The sequence below is a fragment of the Heteronotia binoei genome, chromosome 21 (assembly GCF_032191835.1).
Source record: "Heteronotia binoei isolate CCM8104 ecotype False Entrance Well chromosome 21, APGP_CSIRO_Hbin_v1, whole genome shotgun sequence".
NCBI lineage: Eukaryota > Metazoa > Chordata > Lepidosauria > Squamata > Gekkonidae > Heteronotia > Heteronotia binoei.
In genome coordinates, this window is record NC_083243.1 from 95,176,649 (window position 1) to 95,195,839 (window position 19,191).

The 19,191-nt window shown below is 42.1% G+C and overlaps 1 protein-coding gene across 1 annotated transcript in view; it reads right to left on the bottom strand.

The window, feature by feature from the left end:
* Window positions 1-18,608, bottom strand: part of CSTPP1 (centriolar satellite-associated tubulin polyglutamylase complex regulator 1) — a 299,503-nt gene extending 280,895 nt beyond the window's left edge. The window contains exon 1 of the mRNA XM_060261685.1: window positions 18,422-18,608. Within this exon, the coding sequence (XP_060117668.1) occupies window positions 18,422-18,467 (46 nt within the window). The 5' untranslated portion in view covers window positions 18,468-18,608. The remainder of the gene's footprint in view (window positions 1-18,421) is intronic.
* Window positions 18,609-19,191: the final 583 nt, after the last annotated feature.

Genomic DNA, 19,191 nt, shown 5'->3' on the forward strand with positions numbered 1-19,191 from the left:
TGATTTGCCTGATCCCTTTTCTCTTGCTACCCCAAGTCCTTCACCCACAAAGCTCAGGTAATTTTTCTTTCCAATCATACCCTATCCTTTGCTATATCCTCAACCAAATTTCTCAGATGCCCACTAATGTTGATCTCACAATGCGGTCCCAAGATCTTAAAAGAGACATCCTCAATGTCCATGTTACTGCCACCTCTACAAGTGACAGGTGTGTGTGTTTTAAATATTTAAATAAAATAAAATTACTGATAGTTGGTAACAGTGCATGGCAACTGCTCTGGGCAACTGCTGGATGGGTTTATCCAACGCTCAAGAGGTGGTGATGCGTGCTCATGGGCAAGGAACAGTGTTCAGATAAGGAGATATGTTAACACTGGTGAAGTGAATGCCAGAGACAGATGGCAGAGATTGGCAAATGGAGCTGATGGCACTACAGTCAGAGGAGCATGTATAGGAAAGACACAGGTAGGTTAGTGGAGCTCATGGTGACATGCTGACATACCTACTGACATTTCACAGATGAAAATAGCAACACCTGAATACAATTACTTGAGTGGGTCAAGAGCAGGCCAAGGAATCTGGTCTGATGGACAACGGTGGCTCATCTGAGCACAAAAACACAGGGAAAACAAGCATAGAGAAGTTCATCTATTAATTCACTGCTCTGACAAAGTTTGACACAGCACATAAACAGTTTACATGGTAATCATTCCACACTAAGTGATTTTGAATAGACAACATATGTGATGTAATTGTCACAGTCTGGGCTTGGTCAGGGAGCAGAGTCCAGGTCCGGTCTGAAGTCGTAGCCAGGAGAGTCAGAACAAGAGCCAAGTTAGGAAGCTAGGAGCTGAGTCAAGGGTCTGGAAGCCAAAACCAGCAGGGCGACATTCAAGGCACTGAGGTGGATGCAAGGTCGTCACAGATGGAACTTGTTGCTTCCACAGAGAGTCCAGTCCCAAGCAGTGGATGGCAATCCTTCAATTAGCAAATGGCAGAGCTCCTGTTAGTACTCAGGGCTCAGCGACTGCCTCCCCTGCAGAGGTGCATCTCAACAACGGGTCACTAAGTCCTAGCAGAGTCACTCTCTCAGTTGAGCTACCTGCAGAGGGGTGAGTCAGGTGGGCTTTCTGTTTGCAGTTATGCCTCGTCAGCTGTTGCTGGGCCAGATGCAGGGAACGGTGCTGGCCCTAGCGGCAAGCTGTCAACTCCTGGGGCATCAGAGGGGCCAGCTGCAAACTCTGATGGTGCTGTCAGCTCATGCAGGGGCTCAGCACGATTGCTGTCACCCATTAAAATAATGCTCATTCCAGAATCTATATAATCTCATATTCCAGTTTATTCCACTGACTGCCTACTTAGCACATCATCTAAGTAATATACATTTAAAGTAATATACAATACTGCATTTTCCCTCATCTCTTGTTCTATTAAGGGACCTTTGTGCTCTGTTGCTTCGGTCACATTAAATCAACTATTTTGTTTTTATACTTTCAAATGGAAGTTGTCATTTTTCCTCCATTCCAGAAGGCTGAGGTGAAACATCTCTGGCCATATTAGCCAACCTAAAAAAGTCTGCAACATATTCTGCACAAGATGCAGAGAAGAAGCCTTAACATCATGATCTGAAACATCTCCTCCCCGCCAAACATGGAGCCCGATGCAGAACTCAAAATGCACACTTTAATATTTTGTTGGTACAAACAAAAGGTATTACATAGTTTTTATCTTTGAAGTTCTATTGTATTTCCTCCTATACATATTTGTTTTTATTATTTATTTAAATATTTATATAAAACATTTTTAGTCTGCCTTGCCACCCAAGCAGGGTCCTCAAGGCAGTGAGCACAAGAGCATTAAAACATTTGAACACTTGGAAAAAACCTAACATTATTACATAATTTAATAAAAACACATGAACAAACAACTCCAGAACTCAGGAGGAGTACTAGTAAACATTATTGGAAGTATGTCAAATGAAACTAATCTTAATCTTCTGGCAGAAGACACCAAAAGAAGACAGACAAATCTCCCTGGCAAGGGAGTTCCAAAGTTTTGGTATCACACACCAAGAAAGTCATTTCTCAGCATGCCAGCTGTCTAGCCTCAGGTGTGGGCCACTGAAGCAGGGCTTCCAAAGACAACTGTAGTATACAAAGATGACTCGAGTATATGGGTAAATTTCATATGGGGGAAGGCACTCCTTGAAGTACGTTGGTTCCAGGCCATACTAAGGGTGGTGAAGAGAGCACTGAGTTGGAAACAGGAGGTGTGAGAACCTGCTTCAAAAAGGAGGGAAGGGATTCCAGTTTTTGTGTCAGTTGTCAAAAAATTTAAGGCAGAAATGCTATTCACTTACCTGGGATCAAGTGTGTGTGTGTTTGTGTGTGTGTGTAAAATAATACAGACAATACTACTGAATTAGCACAAATGGACAATCTTAAGGTTTATCATAATTCACTCAATTTATAAGGGTTTTGAATCATGTTAGACATAAAACCTTGTGATTAGAAGATCATCTGATATTTTTACAAAAAGTCCACTGTTATTCTGTTAGTGACTACAACTGTCATAGCAGAATCCTGGCACAGCTGTATTACAGCTGTAGTTTGGACAACAACTAATCTGAGAAATATTCTGAGTATATTTCAGAGAGACAAAAACATTCATTTATTTTGACCCCACTTTTCTCCCCAATAGGGTCCTAAAACAGCCTACAATGTTATTCTCTCCTCTATTTTATCATCACAACAACCACCTTGCAAGGCAGACTAGGAATGAATAGGAGTGATTGGCTTAAGATCACCCCCAAGAGCTTGACGAAGTAAGGATTTGAATCTAGGTCTCCTAGAACCTAGACTAAGGGGGCTCCTTCTCCCCCTCCAGCCTCTTTCCTGTGATGATACAGATGCTACGTTATAGGTGTCTGCAGACTGTAATGACATCCTGCTCCTTCTGTTGAATCTTTTAAATTCTCCCTCAGCTCAGGATATGAAACCTGGCCTTTTATCATATAACAGTGTGCCAGCAGCCAGAATCACAGTGAGAAGAAATTAAATGCACAGACAACCTCCCCAAAATAAGAGTAGAATGGACATACACTGCAAATAGACATGTTTCAGGAACATTACTAAAAGAATGATGAAAAGGTATTATTACACGTTTGGCCGCAACTTCTATATTTTGCTGGCACCAATAGCTGGTACCCAGAACTCCATAATGCTTTAGTGCTGCTTGTCTATTCCTATTTTTACATACCAATATGATGACTTCTCTATATATCAAATTCTATTAAAGGTCCATCCCTCTAAATTATTTGAATTAAGGGGAAATCTACTTATGTGCAGCAACTACAATAAAGCTGCAAAAAAGTCAGAAAATGTTCATTTTTGTGCATTTCTACCAAAATAATATTACACAGATAAGTTCCAGACATTAAATCTGTATGTTAGCACTACAGCACAAAAATGGGATCTTTCTATCAGTTAAATATTTAGCACTTTTAAAATACCAAAGCCTTAACATACGTTTTAAAGTTTGGGATATTTGAAAAGCAGTCTGGAGCTTTGTTGGGCAGTGTATGTATCAGCAAGCTCCCTAGAGCAGGGGTGGCCAACGGTAGCTCTCCAGATGTTTTTGCCTACAACTCCCATCAGCACCAGCCATTGGCCATGCTGGCTGGGGCTGATGGGAGTTGTAGGCAAAAAACATCTGGAGAGCTACCGTTGGCCACCCCTGCCCTAGAGCATATAATTACAGTACTTCATTTTCTGTACACAGATTTCTTCCTTTAAATGGAAGCATTTTCCATTTCAGTCCTTATCTTCCAATGCCTGTAGCCAGGCGACTATGGTTTAGCTTTGCACTCTCAAAACATGTCCTACCATAACAGCTACAGTCCACTGAACTATTCAAGCTGTCAGCCAAGAGAGTGGGAGAGACATGCACGTGAGGGCCGTTTTGTCTTGGCAGCTGGTCCCATGCTGGCAAAGTTGAAGGTGCTGAAAGTCAGGAACAAGCTGCGCTGAATAATAAGGCCAATCTTTGTTGGTTATATGCCTCATTAACTGAAGAACTAAAAATACAAATATCTGACACAGAACAAGTGTATCAGATTCACTGTTTCCTGTTTCAGACACTGGGATTTGGCTTATGTCAGAAGTCTTAAAAACTAACCCCAGAATTGGAAAGATTAAATTTTTTAAAACCCCTAAAGTGTATAGAACATTTATTTGCTTGGATATTTTTCTTACTGATTTCAGTGGAACTGATTTCTTTAATCTGTCCTTTGAACTGCAGCCTGAAATTAGAAGCCACAGAGCATTTACAGAAGAAACCCTCTGGCTTCAATGTTAAGGTAAGTGATATGCAGACTGCAGCATTTACTATCTTTGCTTATTTGAAGCTAATGTGTTGTTGCACAAAAGTGGCCATACAGGAACAGCAGCAGACCACATTACCTACAACAGTTGATTGATTATTTCTGAGTATTCCTAGACTTTTTAAAAAAAAAAAAAAACTTCACTTAAGATACTAAATATATGAAGAATTGTTTCCCCAAATCTTCAACAAAGGCAATACTTTTGAGGGGTCCACAGACAAGCCAGTAATCAAATCAAACAATAAAGTATACAAATGGAGGTGAACAGAATAATTATCAAGTCAAACAAAAGCTGACCTATTGTATGGCAGCAGCACTCTCTGAACCAAACCAATTTTTTTTAGTTGGTTTCAGGTTCTCCAGACCCAACTCGGTTCCCTGCAGCCCCACAGCAGCTGTGGGGAATGACAAACAAACAAACAAACAAAGCAAACCCTTTTGGGATCAGATGTCCGCACAGGGAGAAGAAAAGCCCCCACCTCCTCCTACAGCTGTTTCCATGCCAAAACAGCACTGGGTGATTATTTCCTTGTTTTTGCTGCTCCACATGCACAAAATATGCACAATGGATCAGCAAAAACAGGGAAATAATTCCTCCCCCAGAGCTGTTTTGGCATGGGGAAACAGCTAGGGGCAAGAGCCCTTCCCCCTTCGTGGTCCAAACAAGCTCTGCTTTATTTTTAACAGCCATTCCTTGCAACTACTATGTGATTGCAAAGAACCCACAACCAACTCTTTACAAATGGAATATCTAGTTTGACCCTCCGTCTTGCAGAATCCTGTAACTGTGAAAACCAGTTAAGCTGTGTGCCACTGTTTGAAGAAATGGAGCTCCTACACTGTTTGGCAAATGAGCTGGTCAGGCACATCATTCCTCAGATAGCTTCTAATGTACAGTAAATGCTGACATGTGTTGTCAAGCTACACAGTCTGACAGCATTCTCCTGCTAAGGACAACATGGGTCAAACAGACACTAAATTAAGAACAAAAGCATTTCTCAGTCTTGAGCTCAACTGAAAACAAAAACTTGTGTCTTTAGCCAGCAGAGCAATGCGAACACAGTGCCTTTGCAGACAAGCCATCCTGAAGCTGCCAACACAGCCTGTTTTCACACCCAGTCCCTTTTTAGACTCAATCTCTAACACTAATAGGTTGTTCTCCATGATAGCAGGATGGGTAGATAGCTTCATGAGTACTTTGCCAGCCAGCACAGCAGAGCAATAGTAAAACACTATCCTAATATTGTTCCTATTGAATTTTTGTTTTGTTTCTGGTTCTGCACCCGTGTTGATCAAGTCCATCTTTCCTGTTGCCTGATGTCACAGTGCTATTACTTTTTTTACTCCCTTTGTGTGTTTTAGTCAACTTTTTTTTTTTACCCAGAGTAAAAGACTCTTCACATCCTCGCAGTCCCAAGGACTTTATTCTTCAGTGTTCATGGTATTTACATGCAACTGTAATAGCAATGCTAATTACTATTTTCTTTAACTGAAACATCCATCATTTCTATACTCATTGCCAACCAAACAGTTCATCTTATGAAGGCAGGCAGGCAGCCAAACTGGAACAAAGGTGTAGCTGGGCCGCTAGAAAGCATCAAACACATCTGCAGTGCCTCAGGAGCAAATGTTTTAGACACTAAGGAGTCAAGGACTCTCATAAGAACATAAGAGAAGCCATGTTGGATCAGGCCAATGGCCCATCCAGTCCAACACTCTGTGTCACACAGTGGCCAAAATATATATATATTTTTGAGGTGCGGTGACCAGAATTGTACACAGTATTCCAAATGAGACCACACCATCGATTTATACAGGGGCATTATAATACTGCGCTAATTCCCAGCATGGCGTTGGCCTTTTTTATTGCAATCGCACACTGTCTTGACATTTTCAGTGAGTTATCTACCACAACCCCAAGATCTCTCTCTTGGTCAGTCTCTGCCAGTTCACACCCCATCAACTTGTATTTGTAGATGGGATTTTTGGCCCCAAGGTGCATTACTTTGCACTTGGCCACATTGAACCTCATCTGCCACGTTGACGCCCACTCACCCAGCCTCAACAGATCCCTTTGGACTGCCTCACAATCCTCTCTGGTTCTCACCACCCTGAACAATTTAGTGTCATCTGCAAACTTGGCCGCTTCACTGCTTACTCCCAAAGCCAGATCATTACTGAACAAGTTAAAGAGCATGGGACCCAGTAATGAGCCCTGCAGCACCCCACTGCTTACCGTCCTCCACTGCGAAGACTGCCCATTTATACTCACGCTCTGCTTCCTATTAATTAGCCAGTTTTTGATCCACAAGAGGACCTGTCCTTTTACTCCATGACTCTCAAGCTTTCTAAGGAGCCTTTGATGAGGAACTTTATCAAAAGCTTTCTGGAAGTCAAGGTAAACAACATCTATTGGGTCTCCTTTGTCCACATGTTTGTTCACCCCCTCAAAGAACTGTAACAGGTTAGTGAGGCAAGATCTTCCCTTACAAAACCCATGCTGAGTCTTCCTCAATAACCTGTGTTCATCAGTATGCCTACTCATTCTGTCCTTGATAATGCTTTCTACCAACTTTCCCACTATTGAAGTCAGACTGACTGGCCTGTAATTTCCCGGACCTCCTCTGGACCCCTTTTTAAAGATGGGGGTGATATTTGCTACCTTCCAGTCCTCAGGAACAGAGGCAGATTTCAATGAAAGATTACACTGAAAGATCCACAAGTTCAACTTTGAGTTCTTTCAGAACTCTTGCATGTATGCCATCTGGACCTGGTGACTTATTAGTTTTTAATTCGTCTATCAGTTTGTAGGACCTCCTCTGTTGTCACCTCAATCTGACTCAGGTCTTTCAACACCCATTCCAAAATAAGTGGTTCTGGAGCAGGCAAACACTTCTCATCTTCCACAGTGAAGACGGAGGCAAAAAATGCATTCAGCTTCTCAGCCATCTCCCTATCCTCCTTCAGTAATCCTTTTACCCCTTGGTCATCCAAGGGCCCCACTGCCTCCCTGGCTGGTTTCCTACTTCTAATATATTTGAAGAAATTTTTATTGTTGGTTTTTATGTTTTTGGCAATATGCTCCTCATAGTCCCTTTTTGCCTGCCTGATCACAGTCTTGCATTTGATTTGCCACAGCCTGTGTTCCCTTTTATTAATCTCACTTGGACTAGCTTTCCACCGCTTAAAGGAGTACTTCTTACCTTTTACAGCTTCCATTACTTTGTTTGTTAACCATGCAGGCCTTTTCTTATACCTGTTTGTGCCTTTCCTAACTTGTGGTATATATTTTATCTGAGCTTCTAGGATTGTAGTTTTAAAAAGCCTCCAAGCTTCCCCAAGGGTTTTGACTGTATTTACCTTTCCTTTCAGTTTCCTCTTAAGATGCCACCTCATCTCAGAGAATTTACCCCTTTTAAAGTTAAACGTGATCATGCTGGTCTTTTGGGGCAACTCTCTATTTATACAAATGGTGAAATCAATAACGTTATGGTCACTGCTCCCAAGCGGTGCAATCACTTTTACATCTCTCACCAAGTCTTGGGCATTACTTAGGACCAAATCCAGGATCGCCCCACCCCTGGTAGGTTCTGAGACCATCTGTTCCATAGCACAGTCATTGGGAGCATCAAAAAAACTCAATCTCTTTCTCTCGACCAGAACACATATTGACCCAATCAATCTGCGGGTAGTTAAAATCACCTATGACGACACAGTTTTTACATTTAGCCACTATCTTTAATCCTTTCATCATATTATAATCATCCTCTAGCTTTTGATTTGGTGGGCGATAACAAACTCCCATAGTTAAATTTCCTTTTGGGCCCTCTATTTCAACCCAAAGCATTTCTAGAAGGGAATCTAATTCTCTGACCTCAGTCTTACTGTATACCCTCTCTGACATACAGAGCCACCCCAGCTCGAACCCTTCCCTCCCTATCCTTCCGATATAACTTATATCTAGGAATCACTGTGTCCCACTGATTCTCCTCATTCCACCAAGTTTCTGAAATTCCCACAATGTCTGTGTTTTCTCCCAACACTAAACATTCCAACTCACCAATTTTACTTTGAATACTTCTAGAATTGGTATACAAACATGTATAATTTCCCAGGCAAGCTAGGCCCGCAATAGCAGAATAGCCCCACTCTTCACCATTTCCTTTGCTTAAGAAAGCACTGCATCTCTGGCATCAGCCAGTCCTTGCTTTTACAAAAGGCAAAGCCTCCCTGGCACATGTTTTCACAGGTCTCACAGCTGGCACAAGATGAAGGAGAAAGGATCCGAGTACAAAAAGGAAGAAGAACTTAATTCAAGAACGAAAATAATTAAAAGTTTCAAAATTGCTTGAAGAAAAGTATGCTTAGAACTTAGGTATGATGGAAACAGTTTCTCTAAAAGGCAGTACTTAGCCAGACGAGGCAAGAAACATAGAGAAAAACATATTCAGATACCATGGAGTGTGGCTATCAAAGCTATTAAGAAAGCTATCAAAAATGTACACTATGAATTGAGATCACCCCTTAACCAAACTCCTAAGGCAGTCTCTGGATAGCCTTTATGCCACACTTACAACATGAGGATAATAATGGCATACTTTTCAGAGCTGCTAAGAGTTTCACTGAAATAATGGGAATAATAGTGTACTCTAAGCAATATTATTCTTATTCATTTCATCTCCTATGGTTTCCATTTTTGTGACATACATGAATCTTCAGCGGAATATATTAAATATACACAAAGGATGACATTATATCCCGCTCTACTCCACCTTCAGTTACTTTACATTTATATCTTGCTTGCTTTAAATTCACTTTGTGCCTTTTCTACATTTCTGTCCTCCTCTAAACATCTTTTCTCACAAGTTTTGCATATAAGTTCTGCTTATCTGTATTTTCTACTTGATCAAAAAAGTGGTGGTGGGGAAATACCTCAGAGTCAAGATTCTGGGTCCATTGTGTTTCAAAATATTTTTCTCCTGAGGGCTTTTCTATATATGGGCTGAAGGTGGGAAGAAGACTGGAGGAAGAATCCAGGGTATTCATTCAGACATCAGACAAAACTGCATGTGCTGTTGGAGGCACCAGATTCATCCCCCTACTCCCTGATGACAATGGCAGTGAAGAAAATTTGCTGCTCTACCATTATCGCATCCATATAATGTCCTGGTCTTACTGCATTGTTTTCTACTTCTGTAATACCATTCTCTGCACTGTTTAACATGTCATGCCTAATATTTTACAATTTGTTTCAGATTTCTACAATCCTACTCCTGTTAAATTCATTATTAAATCTTTCACCTTATTGATTATCATCTACCTTGACACTTACTGGAAAGGAAGACTATAAACAAACAGTTTCCATAAGGAGAGTTGTAGGAACTCTCTGGCTCCGTGACTAGTTTACTAAGCACTTGACAGATAAAATCATTTGTATCCACTCCAGTTTGGATCCCACATTAATCAGTGAAACACTGCTTGCCGGATTAGAATGCATACCTTTCAACTTGTGCAGAACTGTGCAGAGTCCTGAATTGAGTGGTGATGTCTTAGCACCAGATTTTCTTTGGAGGGGGGGAATTCAGATCCATTTCACAGGGTTTGACTTGGACAATGGACTGAAACCAACTTGATCACTTTGATGGATGACCTATGCCAGGCCTTTGATGGGGGAATAAATTCCTCTTAATACTACTGGACCTCCCAGCAATTTTCAATTCTATCAACTGGGAGGGGTTGCAAATATGGTAGAAGACAGAAAGAGGAAACAGGATGACCTTGACAGGCTGGAAAGCTGGGTTAAAACCAATAAAATGAATTTTGACAGGGATAAATGTAAAGTTCTGCATTTAGGTAGGAAAAATCCAATGCATGGTAGGATGGGGGAGACTTGTCTTAGCAACGGATCTAGGGGTCTTAGTGGATCATACATTGAACATGAGTCAACAGTGTGATGCGGTGGCCAAAAAGGCAAATGCAATTTTGGACTGCATCAACAGAAGTATAGTGTCCAGATCACGTGATGTGATGGTATCGCTTTACTCCGCTCTGGTAAGATCTCACATGGAGTACTGTGTTCAGTTTTGGGCACCACATTTTAAGGAGGATATAGACAAACTGGAATGGGTGACGAAGATGGTGAGGGGTCTGGAGACAAAGTCCTATGAGGAAAAGTTGAAGGAGCTGAGCATGTTTAGCCTGGAGAGGAGATGGCTGAGAGGTGATATGATCACCATCTTCAAGTACTTGAAGAGCTGTCATAGAGAGGATGGTGTGGAATTGTTTTCTGTGGCCCCAGAAGGTAGGACCAGAACCAATGGGTTGAAATTAATTCAAGAGTTTCCGACTCAACATTAAGAAGAACTTCCTGACCGTTAGAGCGATTCCTCAGTGGAACAGGCTTCCTCGGGAGGTGGTGGGCTCTCCTTCCTTGGAGGTTTTTAAGCAGAGGCTAGATGGCCATCTGACAGCAATGAAGATCCTGTGAATTTAGGGGGAGGTGTTTGTGAGTTTCCTGCATTGTGCAGGGGGTTGGACTAGATGACCCTGAGGGTCCCTTCCAACTCTATGATTCTATGAACTATGGTATCTGTGGCAGAACAGCCTGTAGGCCCTGTTTCACCCTACTCTTCAAAGCATCTGGGCACCAGTGGCAGTCCAAACTCTTCATCTGGCACATGCCACCCAAATGGCTTTTCCAGTGACCAGAGGGGCTTTTCTCTACCTCTCTCAGTTCAACCTGGCCTTTATAGAAACTGCCTGCTGAGAGGACCAGGACTCCCAGCTTCCCTTCCCTGTGTTGCCATTCTAAGGCCTCACCTCACACTTGCATCTCCTGGTACCCAGCTTCTGGTTACCACAAGGACAGCTTACTATGTATCCGCACCAGTGGGTGAGTAGCCACTTGCCAACACTTGTCCTTCCCTTTCTCTGGTGCTCCTAAACAGCATGTCTGAAACAATGGTGTTCTATGCAGTACAGAGAACCAGTACCAGCATTAACAGTTATAAAACATTTATTAAAAGAAAATGCCTACACGCATATTCTCAGCACAACAGCAGATTGAGCAAGGGATTGAAAAGAAAAGGGTAAAATGCAATTCCTCTGACATTCCCTAGCAGATGTTAACTTAAGGCTGACTCTTTACCATACAAGGTTGCCATGGTTCTACAATGATTCCTGGAGTCCTGCACATGACAACAGACATTACAGCAGACCCCAGGTGAGGATTCTGCCTGCCTTGAAAGAACCAGCCCCAAACCTTTTCAGTACTCAAGAGTTTTATCGTCTCTCTTTCCCCTCCCACTGGCCTGATTAGGCCACATCAAAGAAGCTGTAGCTGAAGTCTCCAGAAAGTTTTTCCTGAAGTCGCTCTAGCCCCATAAATAGGTAGGGGCCATGGGGGCAGCACCCCCTCCCAGATTTGCCAAACACACCCTCTCTTGGTCCCTGATCCTGCTCTCCTCTTGTTTATGCTAATTAAATTAGCATCCCTTGATGCCCCCTCCAGAAAAAAAATCCTAGGTATGGGCCTGCTACCACCTTATATCTTCCAGATCTGTTCCCTACTGAGTGTCACCTTTCTAGCTGGAGGACTGGGTGTGTGAGATAACCATCTCGCTGTAACTAGCCAGGAGGAACATTTGCATTTCTAAAATCTAAGTGGAAGCAACTGACTTCCAATCCTCCTACCAGTACTCTGCCAAGAAAGAGGAAATTTAAAACCTAAGGGTGAAGGGTTTGCTCAGTTCAAATCTCCAAAGAAAAATACATTTATCCACAGTATCTTTCTGAAGTGCCTGACGTAGTACAGAACCAAAAGAAATTGTGTCACAATGGTCTTGACCTTTTCAGGAAAGTAGATTCCAGAAGGTCTCTGCTCTGGACTGGTGCCTAAGGGTTGTGGCTAAATGGCTAGGATAAAATATACGGAAACTGAGTCCTGACAATAAAAGGTTATACTGGTCAGTAAGAGATACACTTTGGAAGGAGACTTACTCCCATTGTTAGATTAGGTCCACCTTTGTTTTACAGACACCATGAAAAGTCTTGCTAAACTCAGCTCTATTATTTAAGTAACAGTTGTCTACAGCACAGAGGTCCCGAGGCACAGAGTGGTAAAGCAGCAGTACTACAGTACTGTGGTCTGAACTCTCTGCTCACGACCTGAGTTCGATTCCAGTGGAAGCTGGATTCAGGTAGCCGGCCCAAGGTTGACTCAGTCTTCCATCCTTCCGAGGTCGGTAAAATGAGTACCCAGCTTGCTGGGGAGAAAGTGTAAAAGACTGGGGAAGGCAATGGCAAAACACCCCATAAAAAGTCTACCGTGAAAAAGTTGTGAAAGCAATGTCACCCCAGAGTCGGAAATGACTGGTGCTTTCACAGGGGACCTTTCCTTTCCTTTCCTGTCTACAGTAGCATTTTACCAACTAGATTGGACCTCTAGCTTTCTCCACGTTTTCAGACTGCTGACCTGGCCTCATGGGTCCATGCCACCTTTAACTCTGAAATTCTGCATGGTCGTTTTGTTTACAATGCTATTTGACATCTACATGAAACTGCTAGGGAAGGTTGTCTGGAGACTTGGGCATGAACCAAGAAACTCTGATACAGCAGACTGCAGCAACAAACTACCTTGGACATTAGTGTTATCCATAACCAGATGGCACACAATGCCACTCTCTCTGTCTTTTCTACCTAATCCTGAGAGACCCTAAATTGGTTATGAGCTCAGTGAAATACTGTATCACGGCAAGGAAAATTAAATAGCAACTCCACTGGCTTCCAACTGGGCTCACGCTTTGCCACTTTGAGCTATTCTTGGTCTTTTTATTGGGGTTTATTAACTCCAATTTTGTTCTGATTTTAACTTTGAAATAGTTTTTTTTTTTTAAATGTTTCCAAGCTGCTTGAGGCTCTGGGAAAATGTGGCATATATAGGAGTATAACTAAATAAATAAATTAGCACTATATTGAGAAAATACAAAGAATGACAAAGTTACAGCAACATGGAGAGAAAACACCTCTTTACCAGTCTTGTTCCTTTTCTGCATCAGGGTTTTAAAAGTTTTGCCTATCCCAAAAGAGAAGTGGCTGAACCAAGAAACTCATCAAAGAACACCTGATATGACAGCCTGCAGCAACAAGCAGACTTCTGAATGAGATTAACATGATTTGGTTTCTCTAATCACAATTACCTGTAATCTCAAAGCAATATAATGCTATTAACAAAACCCTGAGTAACACAATAAAGCACCTGGAGGAAGGCTCCTATTCTTGCCAAAGAATTTTGTTTAAACAAATGCAGGTCAATACAGAAAGATCTGAAAGCACTTTTTAAAACACTGCTTACTTCACTGGATTCCTATTAATCAAATAAACTCTTAGCCAACAGCTTTTGTGACAATCACATAAAAATAAAATACCCTTTTAAAAATAAAATTACACTGGAGCATAACAGGTGCTCTAAATGTGACTGAAGAATTTACACAATCAACATTTTCTTTACTCAACACATTTCATGCACTTTCTCAACCTTTAAATTTACCTTTAAGTTTTATACATTGTTGTCTTTAGTGTGCAATATAAGAAGCAGGGGTAGGGTCATCTGCTAGGAGAACTCATCCCAGAATGAGAATTGAAGCTGAGGCTAGAAATTAATACTTAAAAGTTGGGGTAAGCCTACTTGTTTCTGCTTTTTCATGTATTAACATTATATTTAGCTGGCTGTGTTTTTTGTACTATTCCTGTACATAATTTTATTTTACAGTTCCACTAAAAAGTGAAATTGAAAAAGTACACAAACCACATTGAGATTCTGGACTAGATGTACTGCATCTTTAATTGCCATTGTGCTCATTGTGCCTGGCTCTTGCCATGAGCTGCTGTGAGTTTTGAATATATATGAATGCTTTTGGTACAATTTTTGAAAGTTTGCATACTTTATTGAACAGCTGTATTTCCTCAACATAAAGCTGTCAAGGAAAATAACTCATAGTTTTGGAGGAGGCTGTCATTCACATGCTGATGACCCCATGCTCTATACTTATTTATCCACACAGGAAAAAAGTAAAGCTTTAGACCAGGGGTAGCCAAACTGTGGCTCAGGAGCCACATGTGGCTCTTTCACACATATTGTGTGGCTCTCAAAGCCCCCACTGCCCCATCATCTGGCTTGGAGAAGGCATTTATCTCCTTAAATCATTTCTCCAAACCAAGCCAGCCGGAAAATGCATTTAAAGTTCAAGTTGCTTTTTTCCACCACTCCCTCCATCTATTTTCCTTCCTTCCTGCTCTCAAACATCTGATGTTCATGTCTTGCGGCTCTCAAACATCTGACTGTTGTTCTATGTGGATCTTATGTTAATCAAGTTTAGCCACCCCTGCTCTAGACCAGGGGTGTCAAACTCATTTGTTAGGAGGGTCAGATCTTACACAAATGGGACTTTGTGGGGCTGGACCATGTATGTCATAAAATATAACGCCAAGTAGTGGAGATATAAACTTTATAACAGACACAAAACACACACAGTTAAAGATATTATTTTTAAATTTAAAATTTAAAAAATGCTTAAAACTCTTCCAATATTTTGTTTAAGATGGAAAGTTGGGGGAATAGTGGAATTTGGCAGTGCAATTTTTAAAATGCAACATCAAGAAAAAGCACAAAGGCTCTGATTTTGTAAAAACAATGAAATGGCATTGTAAGCTTCTCCCCCACCCCTGAGTCTACTCAGATTGGCAATGGCTTTCCAATATAATATCCCCCTTTGGCTGTGGGTTCCCACATTAGAGTACTCACTAGATTAAGGTCATTCAACAGAGATAAACTGGCTGAAAGCATCAAGCTTTTGTTTGCAAGGACAGAACTCCAGGAAATATGAGTTTCAGCTGAAAATGTAACCATCTCCACTCCATTTGAAACACTGCAAAGACAAAGCTGCAAGAAAAACATGGAATGGACCTTAAAATCCACCCGTTTTCCTTGCAGCAGTCAACAAAGAAAGAGCCTGAGAACTGAGACTCAGCCTAGGAGCTTCAAAGCAGGCTTCAAAGAGCCTTTGAAGCTCCCAGGCTAAAAGAGACTCTGCCTCAGAGCTTCAAAGAGCCTGGGAACTGAAAGAGATGCAACCTGGGAGCTTCGAAGGGTAAAGACCGGAAGGGGGAGAAAAGAGTCCTGTGGGCATGATCAAAGCCCTGGGCAGGCCGGTTCTGGCCCGCGGGCTGCATTTTTGGCACCCCTGCTCTAGACCTTTAAATTACTGAGATATAAAGGAAAGATACACCCCTGCAACAAAAGAAGCTAAAGACTTGCTTTTTAAAAAATGAAAGCTAGAATTTAGAGCACCAGATACAGAGTGTTTTGTTGTTACACAGATTGTTCTTCACTGTGGAAGATGAGAACTTTTTGCCCGCCCCAGAACCACTAATTTTGGAAGAGGTATTGAAAGACTTGAGTCAGATTGAGGTGACAAAAGAGGAGGTCCTACAACTGATAGACAAATTAAAAACTAATAAGTCACCGGGTCCGGATGGCATACATCCGAGAGTTCTGAAAGAACTCAAAGTTGAACTTGTGGATCTTCTAACAAAAATCTGTAATCTTTCATTGAAATCTGCCTCTGTTCCTGAGGACTGGAAGGTAGCAAATGTCACCCCCATCTTTAAAAAAGGTTCCAGAGGAGACCCGGGAAATTACAGGCCAGTCAGTCTGACTTCAATACCGGGAAAGTTGGTAGAAACCATTATCAAGGACAGAATGAGTAGGCACATTGATGAACACGGGTTATTGAGGAAGACTCAGCATGGGTTCTGCAAGGGAAGATCTTGCCTCACTAACCTGTTACATTTCTTTGAGGGGGTGAACAAACATGTGGACAAAGGAGACCCAATAGATGTTGTTTACCTTGACTTCCAGAAAGCTTTTGATAAAGTTCCTCATCAAAGGCTCCTTAGAAAGCTTGAGAGTCATGGAGTAAAAGGACAGGTCCTCTTGTGGATCAAAAACTGGCTGAGTAATAGGAAGCAGAGAGTGAGTATAAATGGGCAGTCTTCGCAGTGGAGGACGGTAAGCAGTGGGGTGCCGCAGGGCTCGGTACTGGGTCCCATGCTCTTTAACTTGTTCATAAATGATTTAGAGTTGGGAGTGAGCAGTGAAGTGGCTAAGTTTGCGGATGACACTAAATTGTTCAGGGTGGTGAGAACCAGAGAGGATTGTGAGGAACTCCAAAGGGATCTGTTGAGGCTGGGTGAGTGGGCGTCAACGTGGCAGATGCGGTTCAATGTGGCCAAGTGCAAAGTAATGCACCTTGGGGCCAAGAATCCCAGCTACAAATACAAGTTGATGGGGTGTGAACTGGCAGAGACTGACCAAGAGAGAGATCTTGGGGACAGTGTGCGTTTGCAATAAAAAAGGCCAACGCCATGCTGGGAATTATTAGGAAGGGAATTGAAAACAAATCAGCCAGTATCATAATGCCCCTGTATAAATCGATGGTGCGGTCTCATTTGGAGTACTGTGTGCAGTTCTGGTCGCCGCACCTCAAAAAGGATATTATAGCATTGGAGAAAGTCCAGAGAAGGGCAACTAGAATGATTAAAAGGCTGGAGCACTTTCCCTATGAAGAAAGGTTGAAACGCTTGGGACTCTTTAGCTTGGAGAAACATCGACTGCGGGGTGACATGATAGAGGTTTACAAGATAATGCATGGGATGGAGAAAGTAGTGAAAGAAGTACTTTTCTCCCTTTCTCACAATACAAGAACTCGTGGGCATTCGATGAAATTGCTGAGCAGACAGGTTAAAACGGATAAAAGGAAGTACTTCTTCACCAAAAGGGTGATTAACATGTGGAATTCACTGCCACAGGAGGTGGTGGCGGCCACAAGTATAGCCACCTTCAAGAAGGGTTTATATAAAAATATGGAGCACAGGTCCATCAGTGGCTATTAGCCACAGTGTATGTGTGTATATAAAATTTTTTGCCACTGTGTGACACAGAGTGTTGGACTTGATGGGCCGTTGGCCTGATCCAACATGGCTTCTCTTATGTTCTTATGTTATGTCACACCCCCTGATACCGCCATTGTTTTACATAGGGCTTTTTTGCAGAAAAAGCCCAGCAGGAACTCATTTGCATATTAGGCCACACCCCCTGACACCAAGCCAACTGGAACTGTGTTCCTGTGCATTCCTGTTCAGAAAAAGCCCTGGAGCCCACCTTCCAAAGCAGTCATTTTCTCCAGAAGAACTGCTACCTGTAGTCTGCAGATCAGTTGGGAGACCTCCAGGTGCTACCTGGAAGATACACCCCCAGTTAGCAATGTGTGTGAACAAGATCTTGGTGTATGAACTGTAAACTAAATGCAAGCAGCCAGTGTGATGCAGCTACAAAAAAGACACTTGTCAGGGATGCTCCATGCTGATCCTGCATTGAGCAAGGGGTTAGATTAGATGGCCTGTATGGCCCCTTCCAATTCCGTGATTCTATACGCTGGCAAACCTAATTACAGGATCTACAGTAGGGGAATGTTTGTGATTATAGGTAATACTTTTTGTACTATGAGTTGTCTTGGGAGACACTATTTTATTTCTATTTCTTCTTAAAGGAAGTGAAGTTAAAATGTTTAAAACAAAATAAAACAGAACTCGCATTATGTATCTTCATGCACCATTTTTTACTGTCCCGCTCAGTACCAAACGCATCATTGAACATCTCGGGAATTGACAAGAGGAAAGGGCGGGATGCTACTGTGCACTGATTCCCCTGGCTGCTGCGAGGGTCAGAAAACCCCTTGGGCCAAGGCCCAGCCCCTCCCAAGCTCTTCCTCCACTTCTACGCCCTTGATACAGCTCTGAACAAAGCAATGCCGGACCTACGAGAAGAATAGGGTTGATGGGAAATGAAAAGCGAGAAGGACCTTGCCGGCCCTTTCTTTCTCTCTCCCCAAGCTTCCACTGGGAAGAAGCTATAGAGACGACCCCGGCTCTGCGGAGAGAGCAGAGGGACAAATCGCTTCGCATGCCGCGTCCAAGGCTCACCCAGATAGTCGAGCCCGGACTGAGAAAGCCGGTCGACGTTCAGCATCCTCACAACGCAGCCAAGCTTTGTTCTCGTCGCCTTCCCTGCAGTCTCCAGGACACAAGACGCGTTCGCGAAGAAAATAGTTCCCGGGCAGAAACAAACGCCTTTGCAACTAGGATCCCCATCAAAGGAAAAGGAAGGGGATCTAGGACGCACCCGGAAATTGTCGAGTCAAATACTCAGTTTCAAGGGCATCTTTTTTTTCGTTCCAAGAAGGGGGATTTATTTCAGAACATTAAAGCTCTGTATAAATACAAAAGTGTAGTTATCGTTTACCAACCCCCTCCTCTTAATTGAAGGAAGCAAATGGATATAAATCCAATGTCGTTTTATTATTATTACTATATTGTTTTGATATGTTGTTATGAAAACAGCCCATTGCTCCAAAGTTGTGCCTGCTTGATTTAATAGTAACAACGGGCACTGTATGGCCTGATCCTACATGCATGGTTTTTAACAAGTTGAAAGTTACAGTATTTATAAACTAGATTTACATGAGGCTGAGTAGATTTGGAATTTCCAAATGATAAAGCAAACACACATTCTGAGGTGAATACTTCCAAAGTTTCCCAGACCACTATAAATGTGGCTACTTTGCTTCTTCTCTATCCCTCTTCCTCACAACTTATTCTTTCACATAACAAACAAGTATACAATTTAATCTAACAAAAGGTGAATGAACAATGCCACCCTTCTTCCATATTCATACATTGCTGATATGATACAA